At 36.2% G+C, this 12,935-nt stretch overlaps 1 protein-coding gene across 1 annotated transcript in view; it reads right to left on the minus strand.

Annotated features, from left to right (window-relative positions):
• Positions 1 to 1,024: 1,024 nt before the first annotated feature.
• LOC138691076 (chaoptin) overlaps positions 1,025 to 12,935 on the minus strand; it is a 257,907-nt gene continuing 245,996 nt past the window's right edge. The window contains exon 8 of the mRNA XM_069812767.1: positions 1,025 to 4,278. Within this exon, the coding sequence (XP_069668868.1) occupies positions 1,297 to 4,278 (2,982 nt within the window). The 3' untranslated portion in view covers positions 1,025 to 1,296. The remainder of the gene's footprint in view (positions 4,279 to 12,935) is intronic.

The raw sequence follows: 12,935 nt of genomic DNA on the forward strand, positions 1-12,935 counted from the left end.
CAACAATACTAGCTATTATTGTAATGCGCGGTACAAATTTAACAACATTTTGTTTACACGAAGCGTGTATATATTGTATGTTACGGTAAATATTATGTAAAGGCGAATTTACATAACAACCGAAACGTTGTCATATGACGGACGTCAATGACATCATCGAAGATCAGTAACAGGTTAGGTTTAGTTTGGTATGCCTTGCATATACGTTTTTCGGTAGGTATATTAAGAACCAGAACAAACCATACCTAACCTGACACTGATTACCGGCTATTATTTATAATTCCCTGATTAGTTACTTTTGCCGTAACATATATTCCATCAGATAATCAGGTAACATATTTATAGATGTTTCTTACACCCATTTATTAACGTCAGAAACATATTTACGTGAGATGACGCACAGAAAATTCTTCAAACTTCATATCATTATTTGAAAACTGATAAATGGTTCATATTATACCTAGATTAGGCCTATATATCTGTGTAGAAGTGAATGGCTTAACTTTCAGTAATTCCTACAGAAGAATAATAATGCACATTTGAAAATTTAGCATAAAATACGCTAAATAAATAGCATAATTTAGCATTCACTTTCCTTCTATCTGTTATTTCATTTGGGATGTATTAACTTTCAATCTTACGTCTATTGACATGTAAGAAATAACATCTTTGTGAATATAGTAAAACAATTTTTTTAGTTCATACATTAGTCATAGATACTGATAAGCATTTGTCTGCAAATTTTGGTAAGATATTTGATGAATAATTACGTTTCTTCTTCTATAAAATATTTTATAAGTGAAAGAAACCTTTATGTATGAATTTATGGAAGTAAATACGATTCCATTTGAACGTGTAAAAAACACAGAATACCATAGAGTTATACCAACAAAAATGTGTAAACAGATCTCGATATTATAAAATGTATAACAGAAATCTTTATAGTAAATATAGGCTTGGAAATGTAATCACTGACATGAAGACATGTTTCATCGGTAAGCCTGAGCCACTCAGTGGACCGTTCAAAATATCCGGCAGTTTCTTCGGCCACTTAAGTCATAGAAAACTCTCTGAAGCACAGAATCACTTCTCTGCTCACTCATTTAAATTAAGAGTACAACACGCACTGAACACTTGTCACTTAATCTGCTTCGAGACTTTAGTTTTTTAGCATCAAGAATCGAGAGAAAGATTAAACCAGTAGTAAGAATCATGACTGTTGAGCTCCAACTTCCACGTTAAAAATAGTCCTGCCATTTTTATTTTATTTATAATTATGTAACAAATCTGTTGGGGCTACCGGTGCTCCTTTTCTTCTGTAGGGTAGGTGATATAGTAGGGTGGACTTTGATAATAGGGTTGCCTTCCCATTGTGGAGTATGGAGGTCGAGGTGACACAGACGTCGGAGGCATGAGCTTTGGAGGTAATGTGGCAGCATATCCTGGCCCGTATGGCGCCATGTACATGGGTGGACCAATTGGGGGTTTGACGCAGGTGCATCCAGAACCTGCAGTAATCATTGACGCAGCATGTCCACCGTTTGACAGGGCCCCTGGTGTTGCAAGAGGTCCGCCCCTATATTGACTATTAGTGATTCGTATCCTGATGATACATATTACTATAATAAGAACTGCTATGAAGGCAACCACTCCTCCAACAATGCCTATGATGAGTGTATCATCGTTGTTCAGACTTGAGGATCCCGTAGCTGGTGGCGTTTTGTTGGCAGTACTTGTGACAGGTTTATTGCTGGAAGAAGGCTTGTCTTTGTTCGGTGGTACAGACCAAATTATGTCCAGTTCTGTGGTTGATACTGCAGGTGCTACTGTACTGGGTGTTGTAGTTGACGGACGGTTAGGATCACAGGTTAATTCATCATCTGCAACTTCTACGAGGAGTTGTCCCTTCAGGTTTTCTGGCGATACACAACGAATTCCAGACATCCCAGCTCCTGGTAGCCAACGCCTTAGAGCTCTGGCACTACAGTCACAATTTATAGGATTATCAGAGAGGCCTATAAGAGTGAGGTCACCTTTCCGCTCGTCCAGAGCTGCCAGTAAGGGTGGACCAAGAGTGGTTAGTCGACTTCCAGATACATCCAGTTCTAGACGAGTGGAGCGAGGTAAAGTGAAGAAAAGTGCCGGAGGTAAAGCTGACACAGAAGTGTTGCGCAGTCCTACACGAACGGAAGGGCCTCTTAGTCCTGCTAACACACCTGAAGACAAACTACGAACTCTCGGTCCACGCAGTCCAAGTTCCTTGAGACGAGGTTGCAGAGCTGGTGTGAGTTGATCTCCGCTCACAGCTGCATCCTTCAGTTCAATGTCCAATTTCTCTAAAGCTGGAAGATTTCGAAGAATTCCTGGCACATCGAGGTAACCTAGACGAGGGTAACCATAGGCTTGTAACTCTGCAAGATTGCCAAGAGATTTGAAAGCATTTTTCTCAAGGCGAGTGCACATTGTGAGGTCGTGTATCCTGAGGTATTGCAGACCTTCCAAGCCATCCAGATCTCCTTGTAGGATGCTCATCACAGGATTTTTTGACACGTCAAGCACTTGGAGGTTCTTCAATCTTTGCCACACGTGAGGCAGTTCACTCAAGCTATTGTAAGAAACGTCAAGTTCTTCTAGCAACGTCGGTCGTTCAAATACCGTATCTGGTAGACTGTTGATAGCATTATGTGAGAGATTGAGCCTCCTCAAGAAGGGTGTTTCCATTTGAGTTACAGATGTGATTCCGGTACCTGCCAGATTTAGCTCGCGAACTGTCTTGGGCTCTCCTAATACATTTTCTATGGCCTCTTGAGAAAGTGGATTATACGATAGATCTAGTTTCTTTATATTAACCATGATAGAATCTTCCGGTGGTATTTCTTGTATCTGATTACGTGATAGATCAACTGCAGAAAGGAAGAAGTACTGACGCTGTAACGGCTGCAGCGGTGGAGACTCAAACCTATTTCCCGCCAAATTTATACTCTCTAACATCTGAAGACGAGAACGTTCAAATATTGCATCAGGAAGTTCAGAAAGTAAGTTATTTTCAAGGTTCAGCATCTCAAGACGAACTAAACCTTCGAATGTTCTTTCACTGAGGCGGTCAAGCTTATTTCCTGAAATATCTAATATCTGCAACTGCGTAGAATTCTGAAATGCTAGCTCGCTAATAGTTTCCAACTCATTACACGATAATATTAAAGTCCGGAGTCGTGGGAGACTTGCGAAGTCAAGATCTTCTACACTTTTCAGAGAATTACCTCCTAAGTCTACATATTCCAAGTACTGCAGTGATGATATGAGTTCTGCGGGGAAAAATGAGAATTTATTTCCAGCGGCAATCAGTCGATGAAGCCGAGGATGTACCCGGAATGAACTTGGAAATAGATAACTGAGCTCATTATCGGCTAGATCCAGAACTTCTAAGCTTGTCCCCAAACTTCCGTCGCTTCCAAACGTTCGGAAAAATTCTCCTTTGAAAGCTGTCAATCGGTTGCCACTTAAATATATTTCTTTTATGTTTCGAAGACCCATGAACGCTCCCGTCCGTATGTTAAGGATCTGATTGTTTGACAAGTCAATAACTGTAAGGTTTCTTAAGTTGCGGAAAGCACCTTCTGGTATTTCTTGTATTAAATTTCCAGTAAAGTAGACTTTCTCAAGATTTTGACTGCGGAGTAAAAGCTCAGGCAACAACATTTTAAGGCCTGTGTGACTCAAGTCTAGTTCTGCAAGTTCTGGAAGATTATGAAGTAATGTGGGTGATATAGAACCCAGAGCCTGGTTGTTACTGAGGTTCAAATGCACTAAGTTAGGCAACTGAGTCAAGGCCATACGAGGAACTTCTGCCAGCTGGTTTCGTGATACATCCAACACCTGCAACTGAGGAAGAGCAATCGGTGGTGACGGGAGAGTCGTAAGGCGATTTCCTGAGAGATTTAGTTCGACTAGACTTCCTTCGAGCCCAGTAAACGTTGCAGCCACGATGTTAGTCAGCAAGTTTCCACTGAGGTCGAGAGCTTCTAAGTGCGTGAACTCCTTGAAGGACGCAGAAGGCAGTTCACGCACAACATTGCGAGCAAGACTGAGCGCTGTAACACGGCCGGCAACAGCTCTCAGGATATCTCCTGATAAGGCCGCCACCCTGTTGTAATCTAGCTGCAGAGATGTCAGGCTTGGTAGACGCCCCAATGCTGAGGCAGGAACCAGGAGGATGTTGTTGTCTTTAAGAGATAGTGACTCCAGGCCTGTTAATCCTTCGAACGCATCGTCCTCCACCTGTGGCAATGAGAAGTCATGTTAAAATACCATAGAACATGAAAATATTATGTGCCATTCATAAATAAATGATACCTCTTGCACAAAAGGGGAGATCTATAACTGAAACTTGATTAATATATTTCAGTATTCTTTGTATTTATCCTGGTAATAGTGAACAGTTTGACTCGTAGACATTTTGTTTTTCAGCATTAACGTCCCATGAGTGTATGAGAAGATTCGAAGAGAACGTCAGGATGTAGACCTTCGGCTTCCCCCTACTACCAATAATGCATAACATAATGTCAATATGGCGGTTACTGTCGTCTGCGATACAACGAACGTTTTTGTTGATTTTCGAGTTCGTTATTTTTTTTCTGGTTATTATATGCTTATTTAAGTTATGTTAACTCTCGCTAAGTGATTTTATTATTTTATTTTATCAGTCTTAGTATTTATTTTATTATTGTTAATATTTTTGTTAACATCATTACCATTAATAGAAATGACAGAGCAATTATCATCGATCCCACCGTGCACTTTGAAACTGCAGTTGAACAACCTGTACCAGTACATGAAGAAAAGAAGATCATCTATGACCCTACAATTCAATACTTTAGAGATTATTATCATATACAAGGACAGATTGAAGTATTTGGCCTATTGTTCGGAGCAAGGGGATCAATTCCAAAATTCTCAGTTGAATGTTTTAAGTCTTTTGGAATTCCTTTAAATATTTTGAAAATTATTGCTATAGACGTAGTGAAATATTCTGTTCAGATTTTACGTAATCACCTGTACACCTAAATTTCCCTATATTCTATTTGATTACTACTAATTATTGAATAAAAGTACTTTCCCAAGGGTAGCTTCCATTTGAAAATAAACATCGTAAATAGTGATAACGCAAATGTTCATTTTATTTTATTTTATTTGTTTAGTATGCTGTGTCTTTTGGCAACCCTTACTGAAGGGCAGCTACCCTTGTGGGATTTATATATATTATTAATAATTAATTAATTTGTATTACTATCTTTGTATTATCTCCGTCACGGTTATTCTATTATTATTATTATTATTATTATTATTATTATTATTATTATTATTATTATTATTGTTGTTGTTGTTGTTACTATTATTTCTATCATCAACATTATTATTGATCTCTGTAAAATTTATGTAGACTACTGGACTGTACCCGAGCACGAGCATATGCTCATTTCGGGTATCTATTCATATGTATCATTTCAAATGTAAGTTGTGAATAAATTTGAATTTGAATTTGAATTTGTAAGTCAGCTGAGTTTTCTCAAGAAATGTATGTGTAATATGGTAGTAGGAAAAGGCGCTATGTGGTACATTTCATTTGAGTACTTCAGATTTCCCAGTTTCTATTCCACCGCTTTTCTATTTTCGCCCCATCGTATTCTTATCGTCTCTATATTGCATCTGTAGCTTGGGACGGATTTAAAATGTACTGTATAAGTAAAATTACAGTTATGATTTTATCGTCTTTTAAGAGATACTTAAGTTCGATTTCTAAAACGAAGTCTAGACCACGGCCATGGCTTTAAATCGCGTTTGGATTTATAAAACGAGGTCTTCTTAATTTTTTTTTTTTAGCCATGGCTCGGAACTATCGTCTGAAGCAGAGACCAGGGCTAGGGTAAGTTTAAAACTACTGTCTCATGTATACAAGATGGAGGTAGTAGATCAGCTGGATGATCATCACGGAAAATTTGTGTCTACGAGCATTAAATCCCCGGATTGGTGTGATGAGAGACAGGAATAATCCTTTGCAACTATATAACGACGATAATTTCAGGCGAATATTTAGATTTTCGAAGGAATCAACGCAAAATTCAGCAAGAATGCTAAATAATAATCCGCAACGAAGTGCAAGAGGCAATTTTTTACACCTTCTTGTTGCTTTGAGGGAAGTAAGATATAATATTTTATAGTAATTATACCTTTATGTCTATAAGACGATATATCTTAATTCTTAGTCTTTACAGTAGTTTTGGACATTTATTTAATACTCGAAAATGATGTGGGCTTACAAGAATATGAAGCAAACGTGATTCTGTCTTCTTATTTTAAGTTTTATGCTACCGGGGCTTTCCACGTAGTACTAGTCTTTTATATGTGAAAATAGAACCATAGGCCTACTGCATTTTAATTCCAATTGAAATTTTAATCCAGTTAATATTTAAGTTATTAATTCCTTAGAACAGGTTTTCAGGTTGTTAATGTTGGTAATAGTTATGAACAAATTATAAACTAAAACATAAACGCTCGACTTGTGCTGATTATTTGGTCAATATCATTCTGGTACCTAAAAATCCGTTCCCTATTAAATACTAAGTAATGCTAGTATTTTAAACGCACATAATAAATCTGTAAATTAGTAAATATAAAAATACTTTAGCTGAGAACAAAAGAATATGACTTACTACAATTCAATAAAAATATTAATCCCGATGTTCATTTCTTTCTAATATTGACTGTTTACACAAATAAAAATCGATTCTAAGCTGCGTTGCCATATATAAAACCCACGAACCTCGGTTTCTTCTCAAGCCGCGTCTCGACTTCGTTTTAGAAATCGCATAAAGATCAGACCTCGATCGCGGTTTAAAAGTCTAGGTTTGGAACCACGATTTCGTCCGTGTTTCAGAAATCGACCCTTAAGAGTTTCAAGAATATATGAAAAGAATTCCAGCAGTAATTGTATTGCCAAATTATCGCCTCTCAGTTGTCTCTTTAAATTAAAAGGGAATTAGAATTATGAATTACAATCATTGTCTTGTCGTCACTGAATAAACCTTACAAATTTAGAAGAGACGTAATATCGCCATCATCTCGGTAGCCGTTCAATCCGAGATTGCTGCCTCAATTTCGGCCGATGGCGATGGATTCTGAATACTAAGCATGACTTCCTCCAGGAGGAATGAAAAGCTGTGGGTATGATGTCGTAGATTTACTGTACGTAAAAGAACTTTGTCCCTAAAAATTCATCAGATTTTTCTCGTCCTGTTCAATTTCGCTTTATTGAACAGTACAGGTATTACATATCAGTGGCGACGCATAAAGTCAAGACCAAGGCATGCACTATGCAATTACTTTAATTTATCTCCATAAATTGGGCGTGGCTAGACATTATTCCTTCTTTTGTCATTATTATTATTATTATTATTATTATTATTATTATTATTATTATACGGCCAAAGGCAGTGCTATATTACCGCCCTTCTGGACAACGATGATGGAAGGCCATTAAAAAGATGGCCGAGACCATTGAGAGCGCAACAGACCACTAGATTAAATGTTATGTTTTAATTAAAGACGCTTGCACCTGCTGACGTTATATCAGCGTCGCCGGTGTGCTGGAATTTTGTCTCGCAGGAGTTCTTTTACATGCCAGTAAATCTACTGACATGAGGGTATCGCATTTAAGCACACTTAAAAGCCATCGACCTGGCCCGGGATCGAACCCGCAACTTCGAGCATAGAAGGCCAGCGCTCAGACCACTAGATCTAGTGCTTGAATCGGATGATGATTATGATGATGATGATGGTGATGATATTATTATTATTATTATTATTATTATTATTATTAACTTATTATTATTACATAAAGTAAAGTTATATTATTTAACTTTCAAGATATAATTCCGTGAATTTACCAGTAGATATAGGCTACAGGGACATAATTTTATTTTTACTAACATTTTTAATATTAACTTGCTTATACCTCTGGGTCAACGCCGTTTGCTATCCCCTTCCACGACTGGAGTTCGATGATACTGACGTAATATACAAACAAATCACTTTACTAGGTATAGGAGGGAAGAAAAGTAGTTCATCCATTTATGTAAACTAGGAAATATTGCGCTTTTGAGTTTCATCATTTTCATTAGGTTTTTGTTTAATCAAAATACAGTACAGTATTAACTATGAGTGTTTTTACTCACGAACTGAGCTGTCCATGTGGACGTATTCATTATGCAGTGTATATTATACTGTCTACAACACATTAGCGTACAATATAGAGAATGAAGTTAAATTGAAAAATAATCATAATATGGATATTTAAACACATTTCGATACAGGCTTCAGTTCTAATGTGCATATTATCGCACTATAGCATATTGTACTTAATTCCAATTACCAGTTTCGTTCTTCGTACTACTAACTCATGTTGAAATAATTCTGTATCTACTCTATAATAGAGTACCTTACGTACTGTAAATTCAATCTTCACTTCTGGCCGAAAAGATAAAATTACTCAGACATACTATCTACTGCTGTCCGTCCAAGTGGTTATGTCGTAGGGTCGTAGAAAGGAGGGAAATCACGTGACAGTTAATTACTTAACGAGGCCCTTTTATTTAAGTTATTTTAAACAGTTGTATAATATTAGGTAGACGTCCAATTCCTAATAGAAATTAATGTTCTCAGAAAAGAGCTAAGACAGCCCAGCCACTAGCTGGCGAATAAAAGCTGGTTGGGGAAACCGGGATACGACGTAGGCAAATGGACGACAGTACCTGTGCGAAAATGATTCAATATTGAAAGCTCTTTCGTCACTGGAAAATGCGAACATATTTTTGGAACGTACTGTGGCTACTATGACTGTATATGCGGTCTTGGATCTGTGTGGAAGACGGTTGAAGGGGTGGGAGTGAAGTACATTAAAAAACTCAGGTACAATAAAAATTGAAGTAAAAATAAAATGATGTCCCTGTATTTACTCGTATATGTGAAATCCAGCCGCTGGTCTGTCCGGAGAAAATATAAGTTGCTTTTCCTCAAACTTCATATTATGTCGGAAATTTTTTTTAATTTAAGTTTTCCAACGCCACACTGACACACCTCGTTATAGTCACACATTTTTACATTAAATAAAACAACAAATACAACTTTATCTTCTCACTGATCTGAACGAAACTTGAGCACTTCACGTGTCACGAAATCATGCGACACTGAAAGCTAAACTGTGAAAGGTACGGATCTTCGAATAGTAAGTAACAGTGTAGATTTTGCTGTTGTGCTGAAAAGTATCACTGTCTGAATAACTTTAAAAATATACGGTCAAGCTAGCAGAAATCTGTGAGTCAGTCCACCACTGCCATATAGCATGCATCCGTACTCTCAGCTTTTATGACACCCAAATTGACTAATATTTCACCCCAACACACCCTTTCTCCGCACGGCGCTTTTCTGAGATCTGTGAATAGTAATACACCCCGAGGCTTCAGAAGGCATTTCTCTCGAACGCTGCATACAGAGTACATAATTGCATGCAGTCTAATCTGTTAGATTTAAACTAAATACAACAGTATTTAACATTTTTGCGGAAAATAAAACCAGAAAAATAAATATAAATAAAATTACAATAACAACAACAATAATAATTTGAATTACAGAGAGTGTGTGTTTTTTTTTTAATAACAGGGCTTGCAGTGCATGCGTAGCAGCTATGAATATTCCCCACTGTAACATATCACAAACACATATACACAAACTTCAAACGCTGTTATCTCCAAGGGAAACGTATTATCAGTAATCATTGTGTAGGAACACTTATAAATATTAATTAGATAAACAGTTTTTTACTCGACTACTTTGTGAAACTGACGAGGATATTTCATATCTTTAAGATACCATATCTCGATAAGGAATGAAGGAACGACTATTACACTATTAGAGAAATTGCTCCATAGTTCATTTTGTCCCACGAAAGTCTAATAAGGATTCGAGGATCGAATCCACTCGTCTTACATGAGAAGTCATTAAGTAACATTGTTCTTACGTAGAAGGCATGCGCTATCATGAGTAAGCTTAGTTAACGTAATGTGTTACTTAAAGTTCACAATAAATAATGTATAGTTAATTGCATATAGGAACATACAAGTTCAGTATGATTATATTTATATTTATTTATATACTTATTTATTTATTTATTTTATTTATGTATTTATTTATTTATTTAATCTGACAGGATTAAAGCCATAAGGCCTTCTCTTCCATCCCACCAGATAGCACATATAAATACAAAAAAAAATACAGACGCTGGTGAAAATAATACAAATTAAATTAAAGCCCTATAGAGGGTCAACAGGATCAAAAGAACACTATAGAGCTCTCATCGAGCTAATACAAGAAAAAAAAGAAAGAAAAACAGAGATAGCAATGATGATAGTGATAACTGGTAACTGATAATAATAATAATAATAATAATAATAATAATAATAATAATAATAATAATAATATAAATAATAATAATAATCAATACATTACATATTAATTGTCAATTTTAGAACAGCGTAGTTACAATATTTACTATATGTCATGGGTTAAGCCGAAGTTGCGCAACGTGACAGGTGATCAACAAGCAATTCCACGAACTAGAATGTGGTTTTTTAATTAAAATTTGAATTTTGATATTGTCTGACAGTCTCTGACATGGTCAGGGAGAAAGTTCCAGAGGCATGGAATAGATATGCTGAAAGAAGGATGTTCTGTGCAGAGGAATAGAGAGAATAGAGAGAAGGTACATGTTCCGGGTTCGAGGTAGTAAAAGGTAAACAAAACGAGATGCTAGGTAAGAGGGTTTGGAGGTGTGGATGATTTTAAATAGTAATAAGAGAGAGTTGAAGAATCTTCTTTCTTTAAGTGGACTCCAAGACAACAATTCTAGTGACGGTGTTACATGATCGAATTTTCTAATGTTACAAACGAAACGAATGCAGATATTGTGAACACGCTGTAGTCTATGGGCAAGATCATGATTTAGATTCGTGAATAGAGAATCGCAATAATCGAAGTGGGGCACCACTAAAGTTTGGATCAGGTTCTTTTTAAGGCTGAGAGGTAAAACGTTGGTTAAGTGTCTGAGGAAATGAATTATGGAAAAAGTTTTCTTACAGTACATATGTAGGTCACTTGACTTTGAAAATTTAAATTTGAATCTAAATATATCCCTAAATGTTTTACTGTCTTACTATATCTAATTGTGGTATTATTTATTTTTGTATTTGTGGCTAGATCTATTTTGTTTAATGCTCGTTGGTGGCCCATTATTATAGCTTGTGATTTGTCTGGATTTAGTCTGATTTTATTACAACACCAGGAAATTATTAACTGATGACTATTTCGTTTATATGACGTCATTCCATTTTCGACCAATGAAGTGTAATGAAATTTTGAATTCCAACCAATCACAGTCACACTTTGCGATAATTTTTGCAGCTACATTTATCGCTATCAATTTATCGCATGGTCGTTCTTTTGTTTAGTCGTTGTCGCCAACTGTTTCTCCGTGAATTGATGATCATGAATACTTACATTAAGATGCAGCTACACGGTTAAACTTTTCTTTCAACTTCAAAGTAATGAATACAATATTGATATTTACTATTAATTAATATATTTACGCAGTGAAGACGACGTTCAAAACGGCGCACCATGTAGACACAAAATCTTCATGCATCTTAATTGAACGTACCCTTTAAACTTGATTCTTTCAATATTCTTCCCAGATTGCACGCATACGCGATTGGAATATTGAACTGTGTAGATGCAGCTTTAGTTCCGTTACACACTACAGCGAGAATGCGTTTGTCGAGCTATAAAAAATGCTTTCGTGTAGCACTGATTGTAACGGTCGAAATAAGACACAGCTGACATTGGTCCTGCTCCCACAGGTACGAGTAACTTAACCTATAATATTGTAGCCTATAAAATTTTATTTTGGGAATGAAATGAAACAATTAATAGAAAGTCAGATGTTCAAATTTATGTAACATATCAAACCCAATGACCTTGCATAGTGATAATAAGGTCTTTGATCAAACTGCCTTCCGTATGGCGTAATAAAATTCGTGTTTTAATTAGGCCTATCTATACAGAGATGGCTTCACTATGTAGCAACATGTCTCGCTGTGAATACATAAGCATTGTTATATAGCTGTCCCCACTGTTACTGTTAAATTAAATTATGATTTCAGCAGATAATGAAAATGTTTTTATGGTATAATAATAAGAGAAAAGTGCAGTACATGTAATTAACATTGTTAAAGTTGTATTTCGCAATTGGCATTACTGAATAATAACATCGAATTTCTTTATTGCAGTAATCGATATTCATCTACGAGTATTTCAACTTCACAATGTCTGAATAGGTTAAATATTCGTTAATAAACAATTAACATTTTGTGATCGAATTTTAGGGATATATTATTTACATTTTTATTTTATCCACGAAATAGTCCTAATAAATGTCACTCGAGGTCTGAGATTTCCCAGATAATTCCACTTTGTCCAGTTAAGACTTCTCTGCAATCTAACAGAATCAGCAGTATGAATATCCTCTTATGACATGAAGCGAATGTAATAGCTTACGGAATTAACAACCCCGAGAATGATATCTAGCAAAGTTTAGCTTCAATGTGGGCAAAAAAAGTTCAGAAAATTTTGGTTTGAGACCTCTTATTTAGGTTTAGGATTTTTATAAAGTAAACTCAACTCCATGACAGAGGGCGGCGATAGGTTAACTCTTTGCCTTTACAGACAATCGGCATTTAATGACAATAGGATGTCAGTCCTACGTGCCCACCGTCTTTAATCCCAAGAAAATGCCCTCGGTATTAATTTTTGTTAGAGGCTAAGTATAC

This window comes from Periplaneta americana, chromosome 16 (genome assembly GCF_040183065.1).
Source record: "Periplaneta americana isolate PAMFEO1 chromosome 16, P.americana_PAMFEO1_priV1, whole genome shotgun sequence".
NCBI classification, from domain to species: Eukaryota; Metazoa; Arthropoda; class Insecta; order Blattodea; family Blattidae; genus Periplaneta; species Periplaneta americana.